Source organism: Kwoniella bestiolae, chromosome 4 (genome assembly GCF_000512585.2).
Source record: "Kwoniella bestiolae CBS 10118 chromosome 4, complete sequence".
NCBI classification, from domain to species: Eukaryota; Fungi; Basidiomycota; class Tremellomycetes; order Tremellales; family Cryptococcaceae; genus Kwoniella; species Kwoniella bestiolae.
In genome coordinates, this window is record NC_089244.1 from 542,979 (window position 1) to 565,586 (window position 22,608).

At 47.1% G+C, this 22,608-nt stretch overlaps 6 protein-coding genes across 6 annotated transcripts; 3 read left to right on the forward strand and 3 right to left on the reverse strand.

Moving 5' to 3' along the window:
- Nucleotides 1-1,269: 1,269 nt before the first annotated feature.
- On the forward strand, nucleotides 1,270-3,790 carry I302_105764 (uncharacterized protein; the record flags this gene model as incomplete). Its single annotated transcript, XM_019191516.1, has 3 exons — nucleotides 1,270-1,758; nucleotides 1,825-3,579; nucleotides 3,653-3,790. 3 exons carry the CDS (start codon nucleotides 1,270-1,272, stop codon nucleotides 3,788-3,790), a joined length of 2,382 nt encoding a protein of 793 aa, XP_019046146.1.
- Nucleotides 3,791-4,166: 376 nt separating this feature from the next.
- Nucleotides 4,167-6,051, reverse strand: I302_105765 (uncharacterized protein; the record flags this gene model as incomplete). The annotated part of the gene is made up of 12 exons (XM_065870141.1): nucleotides 4,167-4,378; nucleotides 4,473-4,539; nucleotides 4,636-4,718; nucleotides 4,798-4,855; nucleotides 4,935-5,044; nucleotides 5,128-5,193; nucleotides 5,271-5,323; nucleotides 5,379-5,493; nucleotides 5,572-5,667; nucleotides 5,758-5,786; nucleotides 5,845-5,928; nucleotides 6,002-6,051. 12 exons carry the CDS (start codon nucleotides 6,049-6,051, stop codon nucleotides 4,167-4,169), a joined length of 1,023 nt encoding a protein of 340 aa, XP_065726213.1.
- A 341-nt stretch (nucleotides 6,052-6,392) lies between these two features.
- I302_105766 (5'/3'-nucleotidase SurE) lies at nucleotides 6,393-7,982 on the reverse strand (the record flags this gene model as incomplete). Its single annotated transcript, XM_019191518.2, has 7 exons — nucleotides 6,393-6,780; nucleotides 6,887-7,283; nucleotides 7,344-7,422; nucleotides 7,491-7,576; nucleotides 7,642-7,700; nucleotides 7,754-7,869; nucleotides 7,935-7,982. 7 exons carry the CDS (start codon nucleotides 7,980-7,982, stop codon nucleotides 6,393-6,395), a joined length of 1,173 nt encoding a protein of 390 aa, XP_019046148.2.
- Nucleotides 7,983-8,619: 637 nt separating this feature from the next.
- I302_105767 (pre-mRNA-processing-splicing factor 8) lies at nucleotides 8,620-17,487 on the forward strand (the record flags this gene model as incomplete). The annotated part of the gene is made up of 16 exons (XM_065870142.1): nucleotides 8,620-8,835; nucleotides 8,939-9,094; nucleotides 9,163-9,246; nucleotides 9,301-10,997; nucleotides 11,351-11,539; nucleotides 11,604-12,538; nucleotides 12,641-13,229; nucleotides 13,413-14,152; nucleotides 14,281-14,348; nucleotides 14,466-14,498; nucleotides 14,559-14,579; nucleotides 14,630-14,691; nucleotides 14,741-14,784; nucleotides 14,841-15,811; nucleotides 16,136-17,356; nucleotides 17,419-17,487. The coding sequence occupies 16 exons, from the start codon at nucleotides 8,620-8,622 to the stop codon at nucleotides 17,485-17,487; spliced, it is 7,095 nt and encodes a 2,364-aa protein (XP_065726214.1).
- Nucleotides 17,488-17,938: 451 nt separating this feature from the next.
- Nucleotides 17,939-18,667, reverse strand: I302_105768 (uncharacterized protein; the record flags this gene model as incomplete). Its single annotated transcript, XM_019191520.1, has 4 exons — nucleotides 17,939-18,037; nucleotides 18,174-18,297; nucleotides 18,475-18,527; nucleotides 18,665-18,667. The coding sequence occupies 4 exons, from the start codon at nucleotides 18,665-18,667 to the stop codon at nucleotides 17,939-17,941; spliced, it is 279 nt and encodes a 92-aa protein (XP_019046150.1).
- A 600-nt stretch (nucleotides 18,668-19,267) lies between these two features.
- On the forward strand, nucleotides 19,268-22,460 carry I302_105769 (phosphoribosylaminoimidazolesuccinocarboxamide synthase; the record flags this gene model as incomplete). Its single annotated transcript, XM_065870143.1, has 10 exons — nucleotides 19,268-19,439; nucleotides 19,515-19,535; nucleotides 19,597-19,694; nucleotides 19,794-19,972; nucleotides 20,043-20,202; nucleotides 20,257-20,850; nucleotides 20,926-21,288; nucleotides 21,341-21,587; nucleotides 21,653-21,808; nucleotides 21,865-22,460. The coding sequence occupies 10 exons, from the start codon at nucleotides 19,268-19,270 to the stop codon at nucleotides 22,458-22,460; spliced, it is 2,586 nt and encodes an 861-aa protein (XP_065726215.1).
- Between the last annotated feature and the right edge of the window lie 148 nt (nucleotides 22,461-22,608).

A 22,608-nucleotide genomic window follows, 5' to 3' on the forward strand; every position in this document is an offset into this window, starting at 1 on the left:
CTTTCCCTCATCTCTTTCTCCACTCTGTTATCTTGACAACGAGGTTGAAGGGTGGTGACTGACCAAATCATACCTATACCGTAAAGTAGTCAAGTCTACTTAATTACTTTTAGCTATCCATCTTTCATTTCCTCTTTCTCTTCCTCTTATCATCTACTTTGCAACACTTCCTACCTAGACTATCATCTCGGATCCATTTCACTTGGAGTTCAACTCAAGTCAGGGAGGTGAGTTTGCTCGGAGTATTCCTCTTACATTCGTTATACATTCTCCTCAATTACCTCGACATGGCCTCTGCGTCCAGACTAGTGATCTACTCTCCTGGTTCCTTGTCATCGCAACAACATACATCTCACCATACATGGAACTGTGCTAACACTGATCGTAACATTTCCTCCTGAAAACACATCGCATTTCCATTCTTTCGGTTCTACTGGTAATACTATTCGGTTCGGCTTACACCATCCTCCCTCTCACAATTCACCCTCGACCCAACGCAATGGACCCTGTTCCCTACTCCGATGTCGGAAACCCTGCGAACCAACGTCACACAATTGACATTCAACGATCAAACAAAAACTGGGCTCTTCGTCTTCACTTGGTCCCTCATTATTTTTACATGGTCTTTGATCGCAGTAAGCAGGATCTAGGAGTATCGATTGAAACTGCTTGGATAAGCCTGCGGTCTCGTTAATTCCAACCCTTGTGAGTAAGTTGATATGGAGTCGTGTGTCCTCCTCATAATTGCTCATTGTTACTCCGAGGAAAGGATGTTGATTTAATTGAATTTGAATATAACTTATATTTCCATTTTGTGTAGGGTCCAGGAAAAAGGACTTTGCGCCTTGCCTCCCGACTCACTCATCTATAAATTCAACATCATCCATTCCCATCTCATCATCATCATCATCAACATCATCATTCACAATCGCTCATTCTAACCGAACCACCGGATCTTACCATACCTTCATCTGGGTTCTTAGAAATCAGAATTAACTCATATTTTACACGTACCAATACCGTGAGGGAAATTTTATCAACCCCTCTCCTGCATTGCAATATCGAATGTTCGGTCTCTTATAGCCGTCTGGTCATTCCAGTGCATCCAACAATATCCTAACAATATCCAATCCACCCGCAAATCGGCGCCCTCGTTCCCCCAAATCAAAGACGTCTCAACACGTCAGCCAGCATCAAAAGCACTCTTCGCCGTCTTCCTCGAATCGATATCAACACTCATCACCGATCAATCTCCCTCAATATCCACCCATGACTCGACCAATACGGGACGAACGACGCCTTGCCCCTCTCCCATCCATCAATCCTACGTCCCAGACAAACCTCAGCCTATCATGCCTTGCAGATGCCGCTTTAGCAGATGCATTAGGATCCACCCCAATCACATCACCTCATCCTAAAGCCTCATTCACCCTTCCTCCCATCTCAGCACTAATCGCGCCCCTCCCTACACACCCGGCGACAAATCCAGAACCATCAGGTGCAAAACCGTTCTTGCCTTCTTCAGGGTCCACCGCTTCGAGTTTCGTATCCACGCACACACCAGGTGCAAGATCTGTTTCCTCCAACCTCACTCCGGCCGTGGGAACCGATCAACCGGTCATCAACGATACAACCGGTTGGTCAACTAGTCGCTCAGGTGATGTATATCCATCCAATAATGCACACATGACTAGTTCAGCACCCTTCCCTCCTCCCCCTACTTCTCAACGACCATCAAGAAAGGAGAAGCAAAAGAAGGTAAGTCTATTTTAGCGTACACAACCGGATGTGCAAGGGAAATGCTGATGTGTGTGTGCGTGGCAGTCGACTCAATCACATGCTCGAGCCGCCACCACCTCCAGCACATTCCAGCTCGAGTACAACGTACGTCCGTACCATCGGGCGATTAATACCACCGCTACCACTGCGCCTTCATCTCGACAGTCTGCTCCAGCTCATCCGCCTACTCGAACACAGCCAGCACGAAGCTCCAAATCCAAATTACCTCATCCATTACAAGGTTTGAGTTTGGACAAGACATACCCCGAACGAAAGGTGGAAGATTGGCATAACGATGCTCAGAATCTACTTCGTCCACCCCGACCTCGACCTATTGCCATCGCTACCAACTCGATAAATCATCATACCGCTGCTCAGTCACTGAGCACACCTCATAACATTACTCCTACCACTATCAAGAAGATCCACCCACCTGTCGAATCATGGGATCAATATGCTCTTCCGCAAATGCCAGGCGAACAACCTTATCTACCTCAAACGCAGCCCATACCCGTGCCGCTCTATCCTCGTCCACCTCCCAGAAGACACCAATCTTCGTCTTCCCTGAGCGTTACAAGCTGGCACAGCAGCATTGTCTCGGCTCGACCTGGACCCAGATCATATACATTCGTCGCTGAGGATCCCGAAACATTCACCCGATCAAGACATAGAGCTCCTCCCACTTCTATTACCTCCAGACCTGGCCCGTACACCATGCAGCGAAGTCAATCAGCGCACACGACCAATATTGTTCATCCGCACCCGAGAAGACCTTTCGGCAAGACTCTCAGTGAGCCAAATTCTCCAAAGGCGAAGAAAGAGGCTTCAGAGGAGGGAAAGATTGGAGGTAATTTGCCTACACCCGTGACTGCCTCTATGGCTAGTCGATGGTCGACTCACAATAGTCCCACAGGGATCCCTGCCCAATTGGAGGCACACTCTGCTTCCACGGTAACTTTTCAACAGGAAGTTCTCGATTTACCTCAAGTTCAGACTCCCACACCCCCTCTTCAAGAGGCTGTCCCTTCTCAACGCTCCCCCTCTGTCGTACTTATGGATATCGATCATCAATCCAGATCACCCAGCCTCCCTCCTACCCGAGATATCACTCCTATCGATCAAGAGATGCGGAACCAAACTCTTTCTCCTGCCCATCTCACTACTTCGCCCGGTGCTTGGTCCCATTCTCATCAATCTGAACATTCTCACAGTATCGAACAGCCAGAATTGGAAGCTGGAGAATCATCCTTCTCGGAATCAGAGTCTGAACCAGCTTCGAGCGATAATCATGACGATGGGGAGGATGACGAACATGGAAATGGAATGCATGAGCAAGATGATGATCATAGTAACGATGGGGCCGTTAGGCTACGATCCGCCAAGGGTTCGTCCTCGACTAACAGGGATCACCGATCAATCCCCAATGCTTCTTCGATCGTCTCGACCACCTCCAGCATTCGAGCCCGATCCAGCTCCCATTCCACCCAGACTAGCGAGATGATCAAATATGAAGCTTCGTCTTCATCGCCTTCCTCGGCTACCTCGTGTTTCGTGCCTGGGAAGCTTGCGCCTAAGAAACCTAGGACCAGAAGCAAAGCGAAGACAAAAGCTAAGGGGAAAGCGAAGAAAAACGAGGTGAAAGGAAAGGGTAGATCGAAGAAGGATGGAAGCTCTGTATCGGGGAATAGTAATGGTAGTACTATCATGAATGGGCAGAGAAGGAATGGGGAAAGAAGGAGAGAACAGAACGCGGTGGCTCAGAAGAGATTTAGGTGGAAGAAGAAACAGATGGCTGCTAAGGTGGGTGCCTCCAATGGCTTATGGCACAGTAAATGCAGGACATAGCTGACGATGTGGCTTGGGTGGATTATAGATGGAAGCAGACCTTGAATCTGCCACTGCTTTGGCATCATCTTTGCAAAAGCAAGTAGCAGAAAAAGATTCATTGGTCAATAAGTTGAAAGGTGAGGTGGGGAGTTTGAAGAGGAAGTTGAAAACTCTTGAAGCGTAGTTTCTAGATAAGTGGCTTGTGTATATGAAAGGGGAATATTTAGGGAACTGGTTGAGTCGAGAAGAGTGGATACCCCTTACTCTGGTCTTTGTTTTATTGAGAGTGGTTAGATGGGAGATGATGGCGACTGAATGGACGTTTGGTGCTTCTTGATTTGATTTGTGGGAGATTGGAGATTAACGACTATCACGACACACACCGCACAATCACCCCACACATTGTTCATTACATTATAATTCTTGCACATACTCATTCTCCATACATGTAAGCATTCAACCTCGATTGTGTATTAGATGTTTATATACATCATATAGGTAATACAATACAACACATGATATGAACACTTTACAGTACAATACCTACAACCGCATTTGCACTATAACTTGGCTTTCTCCTTACCGTCATTCTCAATTCTAATTCGCACTACTGCTTTACCCCATGTTCTCCTACTTTCGATATCCTCCAGCCCTTCACTCACTTTCTCCAAACCCACATACGGCTTTTCGTAGATGACTGCTTTTACTTTACCTTCACTGAGGAGCGAGAGGACTTCCTGGGAGATTCGGAAGACTGAGGAAGGGTCTTTGCCTAGGTGGGTGATGGTGTCAGAACATCACCATCTATCGAATGCGCTCGTGATATCTCGTGTACGGAGCTGAAGGAAGGAGGGGGTGTTACGTACCCGCTGTCCCACCCCAGAACACACCCATAACTGAGGCTTGTTTCAAAAGCAATAAATTGGCGGGTATCTATCGTACAAAACTAAAAATCAGCTTGTCTGACTGGATCTTTCGATCATTCATTGACAGAGATGCATCAGCTGATGGTACTGAGATCGTACGCACCTTCTCGATCGACCCCGCTGCGAAACCTACTACGACTAATCTGGCGTTCCACGCTACGCATTTGAGCGAAGGGATGATCATTCCTATTGGTTATTGACACAGTAGATCTCACACTATAAGCTTCTCTCTCTGTTTCGCGACAATGACGAAGGGGTAGCTCACCGACTGGATCGAACACTACGTTCACTCCTTTACCTCCTGTTATCTTCATGACCTCTTTCTGTTTTCAGATGACCATCAGCATATAATTTGGAGCGGAGCACAATACCATGTCAAGGTAAGCTGGCTGAGGGACTCACCTGCCAATCCTTCTGGGTATAATCCACCACTTCATCTGCTTTACCGTAGTCTTGGCAAACCTTGCGCTTCGAGGGTGATGAAGCTGTCGCTATGACTTTGCATCCTAGAACTGTATCACGAGTCAGATCGTTTCGATACTGTCCCGAGTTCCGAGCAGACAGAATCAAGGCGAAACGAACAACATCCACTCACCTTTGGCTATCTGACATGCAGCCAGTCCCACACCCCCCGCACCGGCATGTACCAACACCCATTCGCCTGTTGCCCACCAACCTCAACAAATCAGCTATCTATCCATCTGACTTACTCCAATTCTAGTCGGCGAGAGGTCATACCTGCTTTGGCTTTCGCTCGATCCACCAACGCCAGATAACTCGTCGTTGGTGTTCTGATCATCTCACCCCGTCAGTACTTCATGTCCAACGAGGGGGGACAGCACGCACAAAGGGATTGTAGCAGCTTCCTCGAAGCTCAGTTCTTCAGGTATAGGTAAGAGCGTCTTCCAGCTGACTACTACGTGCTCTGCGTATGCGCCTTGGGCGAATCCTGCGACTCTGTCTGTTCGGCACCGTATGTGTATCAGCTGATAGCTTAATTTTGGGCCAGTGAGCTGATGAATTGTGAGATAGGACTCACCTCCAGGTTCGTACGGGCAATCATCAGGTATAGGAGCTGTTCTGGATATCGTCCCCGCTACTTCTGCACCCAACACGAAGGGGAGGGGAGGCTGAGCTACGGGCATTCCAACTTATCAGCTGACTTGACACGCATATTGCATGCTAACAGATGGCTGAGGGTAAAGTCAAATGAAACGGGACTCACTCTGGTATTTCCCCTGAGCCTGAAGGATGCTAAGATCATAACCAACATCAGCTAAGTCATGTATAGTCAGAATACGATTGAGCTCACTCAAAGAAATTCAATCCTGCCGCATGTACATCTAGTAGTACCTCTCCCTTGCTTATGTCTGGCTTGGGTACCGGGATATCTGAACTGCAAAGTAATTGTCCATGAACATCGATGTTTAGAGAGGAAGAGGGGGAAAAGCGAAGGACTGATCACTTACACGGATATCTTGCTGGGATGAGCATGTTCTTTGACTTGGAACGCTTTCATCTTTGACCAATCACTCTGCTGATATCTGATCAAGACAGGAGAGACAGATAATCAAGGGAGTATACTGTGTGGTAAGAAAGAGGGATACAGTGATATATATACGAGTGATTGCTTTGCACCATGAGGTGAGTGATGCAACTCCGAGCGAATCAACTTCTCGGTCATCGGTCAACTCAATAACCGGTACCAGTATACCATATTGTACCAATCCCCGCAGAATTCAGTCCGCAAGCTGCCACCCCATTACACCGACTCAAATGGCATACGATGAGACAGCGATGGGGTCATACATTAAAAGAGGCCAAGTGTATATAGACAAACTACTATATAACCACGTTCCCCTACTCCCACAGACTCCCAGCCTTCTTCCCATCATTCTCCTCCCTCCCGAACCCATATCCACCTTCTATTGGTCCAGCAAACTGCGCTCTCATGGGCGTCACCCCGATATATCCCTTGGCGAATGCCCACGCATCTGATCCTACAGGTAAGCTATCCACAGGAGGGAATAAGAGTGGTTTCATATTGGGTGCGAAGTGGAATCGTAATTGACCATCGGTGTCGAGAGTAGGTGAAGATGGTGCAGGGGTGGGAAGAGCACCTGGTCCAGCTGTGGATGTGGTAGCTGTACTGGGCGTGATGTTAGTATTCTGAGGTTGGTTCGCTGAGGATGAGGGGGATGAATGATTCTGGTTGGAGTTGTCTCCTGGATCGTAGTTTGCCTGTGTCCTGTTAAGTCAAGTATCATCAGCCACAGATCGATTGCAGGTAAAACAGGTCTCGAACGATGTACTGTATGGATGGAAGAACCAAAGACAAAGAAATAGTCGCTTACAATGTAGTAGTCTTGAATAATCTACCATAAGAGTTCCTCCACATATTCGTCCATGCCGTCTTCCTCCTTCCCACTTCCAGATCACCTGCGACAAGCGGTATATTCACCGAATAGACCTGTACGAGATGTCTTCCCTTCTCATGATCCTCATCCCACCCCCAATCGTCGAACAGCTTCTCACACACGTCAACCGCAGCGTCTGTAGCCAGCTCTAACACTCTTGAGGTGACTGGTCTGGTGACTACACCATAGGAGACTGCTATACAGGGTATGTGATCGACATGTAATGATGGTTCGCCTGTTGAAGGGCCAGGGAGAGGTATCGAGAGTGCTCCTGCTAGGGCTGCTCCCAGTGTGCCGGATGATAGGGCAAATGCTGTTGAGGAGTTCCTTCCATCTATTTCATTTCTTCAGCTTTGCTCACGCATAACTCCGATTTCGAGGAAGCTGAACATACGGTTGGGTCCAGAAACCACCAAGTCAATTTCACCTGGATAGAGGTTATGTAATGCTATGTTGGTACATGTTGCTGGTGTCTAACGATAGAAGATGATGGCATTGTAAGCTCTGAGGTCCAATCATCAAAGGATACGATCCCGCTCACACCGGAAAGAAGTATCCATTCCATTGTTTCTCCATCTTTCAACGGCCTAGAAGTAGTAGTGATATCTCCAGTAAGCCCGTCCGGTTCTGAGTGATATGGAAGGGGTCAGCTTCATCATATCAACATAAGCTATGATGATGGAGAAGCTTACCAAGAGGGTAGAAGTAGCTCGCTGAAATGACATCGCTAATTGCATAGGCTTTCCCCACCCTAATAGCTAGAGTAAGCTAATAGCATTTGTAGACTACAGAAATTCAGCTTACCATGATTTCTGGCAATCCGGTATCACCACTCTGACGTCCCACCCCAAGCGCGATTGAAGGAGCTTGCAGAATGAGAAGATGTTAGGGGATGAAGCGCAGGGAGGACCGTCATCGTTCTGTTCGTATGAGAGGGCTGTCCATGAGTTATACGGCATACTTTTTGGGCCTCTGGTCGACTCACCGTGAGCAGTATTACAGGCCGGTCCTTGTACGTCTGTAGACGGGGCATGGTTATTGGCAATAGGATAAGTATGAGGATGTGAAAGGACAGGGTCGAGGATAGATAGTCCAAGCTCTTGTCAGATACTCTTTGCTGTCCAGTAGTGACGATGATGAGTGTTACATGCAGAGACAGGAGAAGGAGTGAAATTGAAAAGCAGAAACGAAGAAGCACGATATCACGCAACCTGCCATGACATGGGACACAAATCGATCAAAAGACACAAAACGCGTGTGGGGTCCCAACCATTCCTTCGACAAGGCAGCAGAGGAAGAGTGGCAAAAGACAGCGGGATCAAATTATAGTTGACCACTCGGGGCTGTGTGTGGCATTTTTTTCCCTCCGTGGCACCGAGGCTCCATCCCACCCAAAATCAAAAATCAAGCTGCATTTCGAAGGCAGAAAAGCGTTCAAAAATCAGTCACCAGAAGTGCCACAAGAGGATTGAACAGGGAAAACACCGATATTTGATCCCTGACGAGCTCGAAGTGGAAGTGTGAGGAAAGGTTGGAAGTCGTTCGCGATGTTAACAGATCGAGATTCAAGCTGTTGCCACTATTTCGTTTAACTAACTTGTCACTATCTTTCTTTCTGCTGTCATTGTTCTGAACTACTTTCTGGTGAACGGATAAGGATAAGCATCAAGATGTCGGCTCCACCAGGATTCGGCAGTATGCCTCCCCCGCCAGGATTTCCCGCTCAACCGAACGGAGAGGATAGTAGGATGGATGGAGATTTCTTTGGACAACTGAGTCAGGATGAGATTGAGAAGAAGGCTAGGAAGTGGAGACAATCGCAGAAGAGGCGATTCGACCCTAAGAGGAGACAGGGTGGTGGTGGTGGGATTGATTTTGGTAAAGCCGTGAGTCTTACCCATCCCTTTGGGTTGGATGTGGCACGCCTTTGCCGTACGATGGCAAATGGACGGAAGATATGGAGGGGGTATTGACGAGGGTATTTTTCAGGATCTACCACCAGAACATATTCGAAAGATCATCAAGGATCATGGAGATATGTCAAATAGGAAGTTCAGGAATGACAAGCGTGTGCATTTGGGAGCATTGAAATATGTTCCTCACGCTGTGATGAAGCTGTTAGAGAATATTCCTATGCCCTGGGAGGTGAGTCCGAAGGATATATCCTATAGATCTGGGGCTTTTCTGATGAAATCTATTGTCAAATGTTATAGCAAGTACGAGAAGTACCCGTGTTATATCACATTTCAGGTGCCATCACGTTTGTGAACGAGGTGCCTCAAGTGATCGAACCAGTGGTAAGTAATTCAGCTAGCTCAGTATGATAGACCAGTAGCTGATGTATTTTACAGTACCACGCACAATGGGCATCGATGTGGCTAGCGATGAGGCGAGAGAAGCGAGATCGACGACATTTCAAGCGAATGCGATTCCCGCCATTTGACGACGAGGAGCCACCGATGGACTATGGGGATAACGTATTGGATGTGGAACCATTAGAAGCTATTCAATTGGAATTGGACGAAGAAGATGACGAAGCTATCTTGGATTGGTTCTACGATCCCAAACCATTGTTGGATACTCCTCATGTCAACGGATCAAGCTACAAATATTTCCAATTGTCGTTACCTCAATTAGCGAACTTGTACCGCATCGGTCGACAGCTGTTATCGGATTATTCAGATAACAATGCGTTCTACCTGTTCGACAAGAAGAGTTTCTTCACTGCCAAATCTTTGAATATCGCTTTACCCGGTGGTCCGAAGTTCGAACCTCTTTATCGAGATACAGAAGCATTCGATGAAGATTGGAACGAATTCAACGATATCAACAAAGTCATCATTCGTGGTGTGATTAGATCAGAATACAAAGTCGCTTTCCCCCACTTATACAACAGTGTACCTCGTTCAGTCCACATTGGCCCATATCACGAACCGAAGAACGTATACATCAAGACCGACGATCCCGACCTCCCAGCATTCTACTTCGACCCACTCATCAACCCTATCTCACAACGTGTAGTCCAAGAGGCACATACGCCACTTGTATCGCACGAAGATGCTGTATTTGGATTTGGTAATGACGAGGATGAAGAATTCGAATTGCCGGATGAACTGGAACCTTTCCTCGATACCAAGGATCTCAGCAATGATAACACTGCGGATGCCATTGCATTGTACTGGGCACCATACCCTTATAATCTGAGAAGCGGAAAGATGAAGAGAGCTCAGGATGTACCTCTGATCAAGAACTTCTATCTGGAACATTGTCCACCCGACCAACCAGTCAAGATCAGGGTATCGTACCAGAAATTACTCAAGGTATACGTACTGAATGCTATACATCACAAACGACCTAAGGCCATGGCCAAGAGGAATTTGTTCAGATCATTGAAAAACACCAAATTCTTTCAAAGCACGAATTTAGATTGGGTAGAAGCGGGTTTACAAGTCTGTCGACAGGGATACAACATGTTGAATCTCCTGATTCATCGAAAGAACTTGAATTATCTGCATCTCGATTACAACCTCAACTTGAAACCTATCAAGACGTTGACAACCAAGGAAAGGAAGAAATCAAGATTCGGAAATGCCTTCCACCTCTGTCGAGAAATTCTGAGATTGACGAAACTCATCGTAGATGCTCATGTGCAATATCGATTGGGTAACGTCGATGCCTTCCAATTGGCCGATGGTCTTCAATACATGTTCGCCCATGTTGGTCAGTTGACGGGAATGTACAGATACAAGTACAAGTTGATGAAGCAGATTAGAATGTGTAAAGACCTTAAACATCTCATTTATTCAAGATTCAACACCGGTCCAGTCGGGAAGGGTCCTGGTGTAGGTTTCTGGGCACCAGGTTGGAGAGTATGGTTGTTCTTCATGAGAGGTATTGTACCGCTGTTGGAGAGGTGGTTAGGAAATTTATTGGCGAGACAATTCGAAGGTAGAAATTCCAAGGGAACTGCTAAGACGGTGACGAAGCAGAGAGTGGAGTCGCATTTCGATTTGGAGTTGCGTGCTGCGGTTATGCACGATATCTTAGAGTGAGTTGTCGTTTTTTTCTTTGGGCCGTTCTTTGAGTTGAGGAGGGAATAGCGCATGAGGGGTTCGTGCATGAGAAAGGGAGCAAGGTGGAAAGGGATAGGTCCGAGGAAAGAGCAAGACAAGACCATGGCGGACCTGAGCGTGGATGGGACGGAGTAAGGGGCACAGAGAGAGACGGAGAGACGGATCGGAGAGCGATTGGGTGGATGATGGGTCGAAGTCGGGGCGAAACCGGGGCGAGAGGACGGATGTGGCACCTCATTCTCCTTCCCTTTCTCCGCCTCTCTACACTACGTAACGCTACTTCATCAAGTCTATGACCACCCACGCTGACTCCTGATCTGTTCTACAGTATGATGCCCGAGAGTATCAAAGCCAACAAGGCCAAAACCATCCTACAGCACCTTTCCGAGGCTTGGCGATGCTGGAAAGCCAATATTCCATGGAAAGTGCCCGGTATGCCTGCCGCCATTGAGAATATTATCTTGAGATACATCAAAAGCAAGGCAGACTGGTGGTCTAGTGTGGCACATTACAACAGGCGAGTTTTAATTCTATCCCTTTCACATCGTTTGAGACTTTACTGACGACTTTTCGACCAACAGAGAACGAATTAGACGAGGTGCCACTGTCGACAAGGCTGTTGTCCGAAAGAACCTCGGTAGATTGACTCGACTGTATCTCAAGGCCGAACAAGAAAGACAGAATGGATACCTCAAAGATGGTCCCTACATCTCCTCAGAGGAGGCAGTAGCGATCTACACCTCGACTGTCCATTGGTTGGAATCGCGAAAATTCGCTCCTATTCCCTTCCCTCCCTTATCCTACAAACACGATACCAAGTTACTTGTACTCGCCCTGGAGAAGCTCAAGGAGGCCTACTCAGTACACGGGAGATTGAATCAATCCCAGCGAGAAGAACTGGCATTGGTCGAACAAGCTTATGATAACCCTCACGAATGTCTGTCTCGAATCAAGAGATTGTTATTGACTCAACGAGCATTCAAGGAAGCTGGAATAGAGTTCTTCGATACCTACGATAAGCTCATTCCATGCTATGATATCGAGCCTGTCGAGAAGATCACGGACGCCTATTTGGATCAGTTCCTATGGTATGAAGCGGACAAGAGAGGACTGTTCCCCAACTGGATCAAACCTTCGGATAACGAACCTCCCCCTCTGTTGGTGTACAAATGGTGTCAGGGTATCAATAATTTGACGGATGTTTGGGATACCTCGGATGGAGAATGTGTGGTCATGATGGAGACTGTTCTTTCGAGAGTGTATGAGAAGGTCGATTTCACCTTGCTCAACAGGCTGTTGAGGTTGATCTTGGACCACAACTTGGCGGATTATATTACTGCCAAGAACAACATCACTCTTACTTTCAAGGATATGTCGCACGTCAACGCATACGGTATGATCCGAGGATTACAGTTCTCCTCATTCGTCTTCCAGTTCTACGGTCTAGTTCTAGATCTGCTCATTCTCGGTCTCCAAAGAGCGAGTGAGCTCGCGGGACCACCAGGAGCACCAAATGGTAGGTCGAACCTTATTTCAAGCGATTGTGTGGCAACTTTGTCAGATTCACCATGACCAGAATTTGAGCTGACTAGTCTTATTATGCTTGTTCGATTGATAGGTTTCCTCCAATTCAGAGACTCAGATACCGAGACCAGACACCCTATCAGGTTCTACACCCGATACGTCGACCGAATCCATATCCTCTTCCGATTTACCTCCGACGAGGCACGAGATCTCATCCAACGATACCTCAGTGCCAACCCCGATCCGAACAACGAGAATATGCACAACTACAACAACAAGAGGTGTTGGCCCAAGGACTGTAGGATGAGATTGAACAAGCATGACGTCAATTTGGGTAGAGCAGTGTGGTGGAACGTCAAATCTTCATTACCTAGATCATTGACTACCATCGAATGGGAAGATTCATTCTGTTCCGTCTACTCGAAGGATAACCCTCAACTCCTCTTCTCTATGAGTGGGTTCGAAGTTCGAATCTTGCCTAGAATACGAACGCAGCATGGAGAACAGTACTCGCTTAAAGATGGTGTTTGGAACTTGACGCAGGAGTCCACCAAAGAAAGGACCGCCCAAGCCTTCCTCCGAGTTTCGGACCAAGGTGTCAATGACTTCAATAATCGAATTAGACAGGTTCTGATGAGCTCAGGGTCTGCCACGTTCTCAAAAGTAATCAATAAGGAAGTCTTGTTTCACCTCCCCCTCATTTTTGTGATCATTTTCAAGAAGAAAAATCCATTTTTTTGCGATTTTTTGACGATTTTTGACGATTTTTCGTCACTCCCTTCCTACCATTTCGTCTTTGCATCCGCCTCCACCTCTCATTCTCCTTCGCAGTGATCGTATGCTAATATATTGTATTGCCCTTTTAGGTGGAATACAGCTCTGATTGGTCTCATGACATATTACCGAGAAGCAGTGGTCCACACCAACGAACTGCTCGACTCCCTCGTCAAAGCTGAGAATAAGGTTCAGACCCGAGTCAAGGTGGGATTAAACTCCAAGATGCCTTCAAGATTCCCCCCTTGTGTATTCTATTCTCCCAAGGAATTAGGTGGTTTGGGAATGTTGTCGATGGGTTTCGTCTTGATCCCTCAATCCGACCTCCGATGGTCTAAACAAACCGATAGTGGCGGTATCACCCACTTCCGATCCGGTATGACACACGAGGAAGATCAACTCATTCCCAACCTGTATCGATACCTCCAACCTTGGGAGGCAGAGTTCCTGGATTCAGCGAGAGTATGGTCCGAATACGCCATGAAGAGAAAGGAAGCCACCGCCTCGAACAGGAGATTGACATTGGAAGATTTAGAGGATTCTTGGGATAGAGGTATTCCCCGAGTGAACACCTTGTTCCAGAAGGATCGTCATACACTCGCGTACGATAAAGGATGGAGAGTCAGAGCATTCTTCTCGCAATACTTCAGATTACGAAACCAACCTTTCATCTGGACCAACAACAGGCATGACGGTAAATTGTGGAATCTCAACTCATACCGAGTAGATGTGATTGCCGCTTTAGGTGGTGTAGAGGGTATTTTGGAGCACTCTCTCTTCAAGGGTACCGCTTTCCCTACTTGGGAAGGTCTTTTCTGGGAGAAGGCATCCGGTGAGTGGCACATACAAACCTTGGACGCGTCGTCGCCATCATTTCACCGGCCGTCACCATCATCCGCCACACTCACCTCCCCACCTTTCCCCCTTCCGTCAGACCTTTGCTAATCGATTTTTTCGCAGGTTTCGAGGAATCCATGAAATATAAGAAGCTCACCAACGCTCAAAGATCGGGTCTTTCTCAGATTCCTGCAAGTCCCATTTTACATGGCCTTCCTTCCTTTACTCGAATAACTTCGCCTCCTTCCTCCTGTTCTCTCCCCCTTTCTCCCTCTTGTCACAATGAATTTGCTGACTCTTCTGATTAGAATCGACGTTTCACCATGTGGTGGTCCCCTACGGTAATTGTCTCGCCCCTTTGTCACAGAGTGTACAAGCTGACTTGACTTATCTATGTTCAGATCAACCGAGCGAACGTTTATGTGAGTTTTTCCTTTCTTCCTTCGACAAAGCTGACCCTCTTTCTTCACAGGTCGGTTTCCAAGTGCAGCTAGATCTCACAGGAGTGTTCATGCACGGCAAGCTGCCGACTCTGCGAGTGCAATTTTCTGCGTGCATGGATCGAGCTGACTTTGTTTTGTAGGAAAATCTCGTTCATCCAGATCTTCAGAGCCCATTTGTGGCAGAGTGAGTCCCTTCTGCCACATCCGTCTCTCCCTTACACTCGCTGACACCCTTCACAGAGATCCACGAGTCCGTTACAATGGATTTATGTCAAGTATTCGACCAGGAACTCGAGGCCCTTCAAATCGAGACCGTACAAAAGGAGACCATCCACCCGAGAAAATCCTACAAGATGAACTCTTCGGCTTCGGATATCCTCTTGTTCTCTTCCTACAAATGGCAGATCTCCCGACCATCCTTGCTCACCGATAACAGGGATACCTTCGATGGAACCACCTCCAACAAGTTCTGGTTGGATATCCAACTCCGATGGGGTGATTTCGATTCCCACGATATCGAACGATACGCTCGAGCGAAGTTCTTAGATTACTCGTCCGACAGTCAATCGATTTATCCTTCGCCTACTGGTGTATTGATTGCTCTCGACTTGGCATACAACCTTTACTCGGCATACGGTAATTACTTCCCAGGATTGAAACCATTGCTTCAGCAAGCTATGGCGAAGATCATGAAAGCCAATCCTGCATTATACGTACTCAGAGAACGAATCAGGAAAGGTCTTCAACTGTATTCATCTGAACCTACCGAACCATACTTGAACTCTTCCAACTACTCCGAATTGTTCTCCAACCAAATCATCTGGTTCGTGGACGATACCAACGTATATCGAGTCACTGTTCACAAGACCTTCGAAGGTAACTTGACTACCAAACCTATCAACGGTGCCATCTTCATCTTCAACCCTAGAACCGGTCAACTGTTCTTGAAGATCATCCACACCTCCGTATGGGCAGGTCAGAAACGTTTGGGTCAATTGGCTAAATGGAAGACTGCCGAAGAAGTTGCCGCGTTGGTCAGGTCGTTACCTGTTGAAGAACAACCTAAACAGGTCATCGTCACCAGGAAAGGAATGTTGGATCCTTTGGAAGTCCATTTGTTGGATTTCCCTAACATTGTGATTAAGGGTTCGGAATTGCAATTGCCCTTCCAAGCTACGTTGAAGATGGAAAAATTCGGTGATTTGATCTTGGTGAGTTACTGTTTGAACTTACCTATCATGGCTTTCACCCCGCCCCTTCTTTCACCCCTCCCCTTCTTCTACCCCGCCCCTCCCTATTCCCTCCTTCCGTCCTCCCTTCATTTCCTTACACTTCTTCCCGTCACTCCATCGATATTGACTTCTACTCCACCCCTTCATTTTCCCTCTTCCGCCCTTTCTTCGTCTCTCCCCATTCCTTCGACTCCCCCCCTCCCCCCCGCTCCGTCTTCTCTCGCTTCTCTCGACCCTCTCCTACCGCATATCGCCTCGTGATCCGTCCTATCCGTCTCGCTAACTCCTCGTCCTCCTCCCTAGCGTGCCACCCAACCCCAGATGGTCCTGTTCAACTTGTACGACGACTGGCTCAAGTCCATCTCATCATACACCGCTTTCTCGCGACTTATCTTAATTCTCCGTGCTCTTCACGTCAACAACGAAAAGGCCAAGATCATCCTTCGTCCCGATCGATCAACTATCACTGAATCCTATCACATTTGGCCAACGTTGTCCGATGATCAATGGATGTCGGTCGAAGTAGCATTGAAGGATCTGATCTTGGCGGACTTCGGTAAACGAAACTCTGTTAATGTCGCCTCCCTCACCGCTTCCGAAATCAGAGATATCATCCTCGGTATGGAGATTGCTGCCCCCTCTGTTCAACGACAACAGATGGCCGAAATCGAAAAGACCACCGAAGCTCAGTCTCAGGTCACCGCCCTCCAGACCAAGACTACCAATATCCATGGAGACGAGATTGTCACAACTACTACCACCAACTACGAGCAGCAGACCTTCGCCTCCAAATCCGATTGGAGAGTTCGAGCCATCTCAGCTACCAACTTGCCATTGCGTGTCAACCACATTTTCGTTGGTAATGACGATGTCAAGGATGATGCTGGATCTTTCACCTATGTTATCCCCAAGAATGTCCTCAAGACGTTCATTGTTAATGGTGATCTTCGAACTCAAGTGGTAGCCTACTTGTACGGTACTTCGCCGCCTGATAATCCCCAAGTCAAGGAGATCAAGGCAGTTGCATGGGTACCTCAACGAGGAAGCAACAATGGTGTTGAGCTTCCCGCTGCTCTTCCCAAACATGACTTCCTGCTCAAGGACCTGGAACCACTTGGATGGATCAAGACCCAGTCACAGGAATTGAACCATCTCTCTCCCGCCGACGTAACCACTCAAGCGAAGATCATGGCCAACCACTCCGAATGGGGACCTCAATCCATCTGTGTCACCTGCTCTTTCACGCCCGGTTCGGTATCGCTCAACGCATGGGAATTGTCGGTAGCTGGATTCGAGTGGGGAAGGAAGAACCAAGATGTCACGGGACAACATCCGGGATTCAACCCCTCCATGGCTAATAGGGTACAATTGCTCTTGTCAGATAGGATCTTGGGTATGACTCTGGTTCCCGAAGGTGGTGTATGGAACTACGGTGTTGGGTTGACTCAGTCGTGGAGCGACAAGTTGCCGTATAGTATGACGTTGGATAAACCTGAATCTTTCTGGGCTCCTTGTCATAGACCTGTAAGTTAGGCCTGTGATCACATCTCGTCAAATCTCAAAGCTGACTTTTATGTATTTATTAGAACGCTTTCCTTAACTTCGCTTCTATGGAAGGTGACGATGCTGCTGATGTCGAGAACAGCTTGGAATAAGCGTATGAAAACGCTGTTAAGACAGGAAAGTATGGATGAGATGGTTAGGGTATATACATTATAAAAAAGGAAAATTCGCACGAGTCAAAGTGCAATCGATCTTATAGGTAATTTATGTTTGTATTTGTAGATTTATGAATTTCACATGCCATGTCTACTTCGCTGGTATCGATCGGGAGCATCAGAAGGGTGGATTCAGTATCCTTAATGATGTTCGAGCGATATACAACATCAGGTCAGTTTGTACAACATATACAAAGTCCTTCGCACTGCGCGTCATCGACCACATGATCGACTGCAATACGTCTGACACAACGCTAAAGGTATGTATAAATGCATATGAATGACATCCGGATATAATTGTATATTAGAAATGCAATGATATGTCTCTATATGTCTATGCGCCCTGATAATCTACAACTTGATGGGAAGGAAAGGTGTGTAACCAAATTTAGATTTGGTCAACGACTCGCTCAGCCTTGGCTTTTTGGTCCTTGACGAATTGTCGTCGTTTTTCCCAGAATTCGGGGTTGACAGTGATGAGTTTTTGCTATATGGAGAGGAGTGGTCAGCTATATGATCTTACATACGTGATAGACAGTTGGCTTGGCAGTGGACAATTTGACGTGCGGCAGTGGATTTTATGGGTACGGTGATGGAGTTGAATCGAGGAAATCTTGACTCACGTTGGTGTCGTGGGTGATTTTGTCCCAAGGTCTCCAGTCACCGTGTCTGTCCCAAACGACCTCGGGTCCTTGAGAGAGCCTGTAGAGGTAGTATGAAGCACCACCAACGGCGATACCAACGATACTATCAAGGAGAAAATCAAGTTAGCTTAGCGGTTCCTCGATCCAAACTTCAAACTTTGTTTCGCTACTGCCGCGGCAACGAATAGTGGCAAGGCGAAATTTTCCATTCGGCCGATTCACTTTTCATCACTCGACAACAACTACAGTCTCTTGCATGGGTTGGGAAGAATGAACGTACCCAAAGATGGGGAGGGTCTCAGCAGGAGCCCATTTCTTCAAGAATGCTCGGTTCTATGATCATGCAACTGAGATCAGCACCGAGCAAAATGATTTGTATTTCAGACGAGATTATTTGTATTTTCGCGGGTGATGTCGGAATATCGCTATAATTGTGATTGGTAGAAGAACGTTGGAATCAGGTTACTCACCATGATGAATATTTAGATAGAGATACAGTGGCAAGAGATTCGAGAGATCTAACGATCTTTTTTATATTTTGATACAGATGTGAAGTAGAGAAAAGAGATGAAGAAGATGAAAACAATTTTTTTCTGTCAACAACTCTGAATACTTATATAGCTGGCTATTGACATGGCTGTACGTTATGTTATGCATTTTTCAGAAATCAAATCCCCAAGCCTGAGCCTGGGGCAATCCCGTCTGCACTGTGAAAATATCGAGGGTCAATTTCATTAAACCAGCCTCGATCATCTCTCAATTGAAAAAAATGTTCAAAAATCCATGAAATGCGGGTCGGAGAAACACGGATTTCCGTGCCGATAAACCACGCTTGAACCACGAGCGCTCACTTTTGGCTCTCCATAAAAGGCGCGTGACAGCTGTATGCTTGAAAACAGGTGCCTATCTTGTCAGCTTGGGGCCTCACAAACCGAGTCAAAATGGTCCATCTAGCAGATGGAGTTTATCTGAAATTTCAAGTTGACATCCATCTTATCGCTCGCTACTAGAATAGGTAACACCTTCAAATCCTTGTACTATCAGGCTGTCTCATCTATAGAGAAAGGATCAGAATGGCAGACCCAGCTTTCACTCAACAAGCAGCCGAAAAAGCTTCGACTATCGCTCTTTCCCCAGAGAAGGAAGCAGAGTACGAGCGGATCACCAGGAACTTGCAGGAATACACCGGTGGAGATATCATCAGGAATGTGTTGGCTAAGGGAGAGGTGGTGAAAGCGTACTGGGGTAGGTACACCTTCTTGTTATTGTTGTCTGGCTTATGATCTCCCCTGAATAAGCTACTGACCCTCCTCACAATAGGAACTGCTCCTACCGGTAGACGTGAGTGATTTTCATAATTCAGTCCTTCGAAGTAATGACTAATTTACATGCACCACTGCAGCTCACATCGCTTATTGTGTACCACTGGTGAAGATCGCGGACTTTTTGAACGCTGGTGTACACGTCAAAGTTCTTCTAGCAGGTAAGTGCAATATCCTCGTATCGCTTATCAGACACGGCTGACGTCCTTTTGTTAAACAGATGTATGTGTTATCTCGTTATCAAACACCCTAAACCTAACACCATCTCCTACCGCAGCTACACGCTTTCCTCGACGCTTCCAAGTCCACCTTACAAACCGTGCAATACCGAGTGAAATACTACTCCATCCTCCTCAAGACCGTTTTCACCGTTCTCGGTGTACCCATCGACAAGCTTGAATTCGTCACTGGATCAAGTTACCAGTTGAAAGCGGACTACACCTTGGATGTTTACAAGTGAGCTTATCACTCATTCGAGCTGTCTGACAAGTTTGAGCTCTTCCAGCTGACGAGGGAATTACCATAGATTCCACGCTCTCACCTCGACAAGGGAAGCTGAACATGCTGGTGCGGACGTCGTGAAGGAGTCGGAATCACCTTTGATGAGCAGTCTGCTTTACCCTGGTCTTCAAGCATTAGATGAGCAATACTTGGACGTTGACTTCCAGTTTGGTGGTGTGGATCAGGTCAGCTTCGTCTTGAGTAATCTTGAAGAACTGAGCTAATGTGTTTCGAAACAGCGAAAAATCTTCATGTACGCTGCCCACTTCCTCCCACGACTAGGCTACGCCAAACGAGCGCATTTGATGAACGCCATGGTTCCTGGTCTATCTGGTGGAAAGATGTCAGCGTCCGACCCTAAGTCCAAGATAGATTTCCTTGATAGTCCCGCCGATATCAAGTCGAAGATCAAGGCTGCCCTGTGTCCACCTGGTGAAGTCGAGAACAACGGTGTATTAGCGTTTATCAAGGCGGTGTTGATACCCATTCAAGCAATGAAGAACGAACAAGCCTCTTCGAACAGTGAGAACACCTCGGTAGGCGCGGTCAGCTTTGTCGGTGCTGGTGCACCCGAGGGTACCTTATTCAGTATCACGAGACCTGAGAAGTTCGGTGGAGATGTTCATTTCTCATCTTACGAGGAATTGGAAAAGGCCTATGTGTCTGAGCAAGTCCACCCTGGTGATTTGAAGGGTGCAGTGACGGAAGCTTTGATCAACCTCTTGGCTCCTATACAAAAAGCATTTGAAGAGAACAAAGAATGGCAAGAAGCGGAGAAGCTAGCTTATCCTGATCCGGCTGCCGCTGCTGCAGCCGCATCAGACAAGAAGGTAGTGAGTGTCCAGCTGGCATATGCGCTTCACACTTCTGATGCGAAGCATAAGCTGACCATGTTTATCACCATCCAGAAAAAGAAGGATGCCCGAAAAACAGCTCCTACAGAGGAAGAGCGAGCCGCTTTACGAGCAGCAAAGGAAAAGGAGAAGGCCGAGAAGGCAGCTGCCAAAGCTACTGCGGAAGGTCACCCTTTAAAACCTGCTGAACTGCAGAAATCATCCCAAGCTGCTGCCGACGCTGCTCCTGCTACGATCGCTAGCGGAAGTGGATCCTCTTCGACATCTTGTGTCACTTCGACCAACCTGCCGAAACTCAAGCTACTTGCTAAGGGTAAAGTACGAGATATCTACGCCTTACCTGGAGCTGAGGATCAGGACAAGTTGTTGTTTGTCGCTACGGATAGGATGAGTGCTTTTGATGTAATCATGAACAATGTAAGCTATAGTTTCCCGGATCCGGAAGACGAAGCTGATATGGTTGATACAGGGAATCCCTTCGAAAGGTATCACACTTACTACTCTCTCGCTATTCTGGTTCGACAAGCTCAAGAATATCATCCCTAATCACGTGCTCACTCCCTCGCCTTCCTCATGTCTCGCCTCACCTGCAGATGCTTGGTCCGAATTCCCGAGATCGTTAGATGAGTACAGAGATCAATTAGAGGGTAGAAGCATGATCGTCAAGAAGTGTGAGGTCGTGAAGATTGAGGCGATTGTAAGAGGGTACATCACTGGTGAGCTGAGCAATGTCCATTGACTTCAATCGAGAGGACTAGGAGCTTATGGCTTGTTCGTATAGGCTCTGCATGGTCGGAATACAAGAAATCCCAGACCGTCCACGGTATCTCCATGCCAGCAGGATTGGTCGAATCTCAGAAATTGCCCAAACCATTGTTCACCCCTTCTACTAAGGCTGATCAAGGTGAACACGATGAGAACATCCATCCTGATAAAGGTGAGTCAGAGTGAACCATCGGTTTGGACAGATCTGACATCCGTTTTTCTATCCAGTCAAAGACATTACTGGACCTGAACTCGCCGAGCAGATCGAGAAAGTCGCTATACGTCTCTACACCGAGGCATCAGAATATGCCTTGGAAAGAGGTCTGATTTTGGCAGATACCAAATTCGAATTCGGCCTTTTACCTGACCCATCTTCACCGAACAAAACCCAGTTGATTCTGATTGACGAAGTTCTTACCCCCGATTCATCAAGGTACTGGTCCTCCTCCGAATACGTCCAGGGTCAACCCCAAGCATCGTTCGATAAGCAATACCTCCGAGATTGGCTCATCAAGGAGGGTTTGAAAGCTAAGGAAGACGTGACGTTGCCTGAACATGTGGTGGGCGAGACGAGGAGGAAATATGAGGAAGCGAGAGATAGGGTCATGGGTTTGGGCGAGTTTGGGAAACATGGGAAGATTGGGGTGAAAGCTGGAGATGAGGAGTTGGGATTGCAGACTGATCAGGTGGAGGATGCTATTCAGTCTGAGGCTAGCAAGATTGGAAAACATGGAAGAGTCGGAGTGAAGGCTGGCGATGAGGATCTGGGGTTACAAACGGATCAGGTAGAAGATGCGATTCAGTCTGAGGCTAGGAAGTTGTAGAGTGTCTTTGGCTCGTGTTGGATAGGTATACATAGAGTAGATACTGGTTAGATGCAATTGATTTTATGTGAATATGTTCCTTCGTTGCACATGAAGGCCAATTTCGTTCAACACTTCAGATTGAGCAAGGGTTAATAGTTGTGACGGA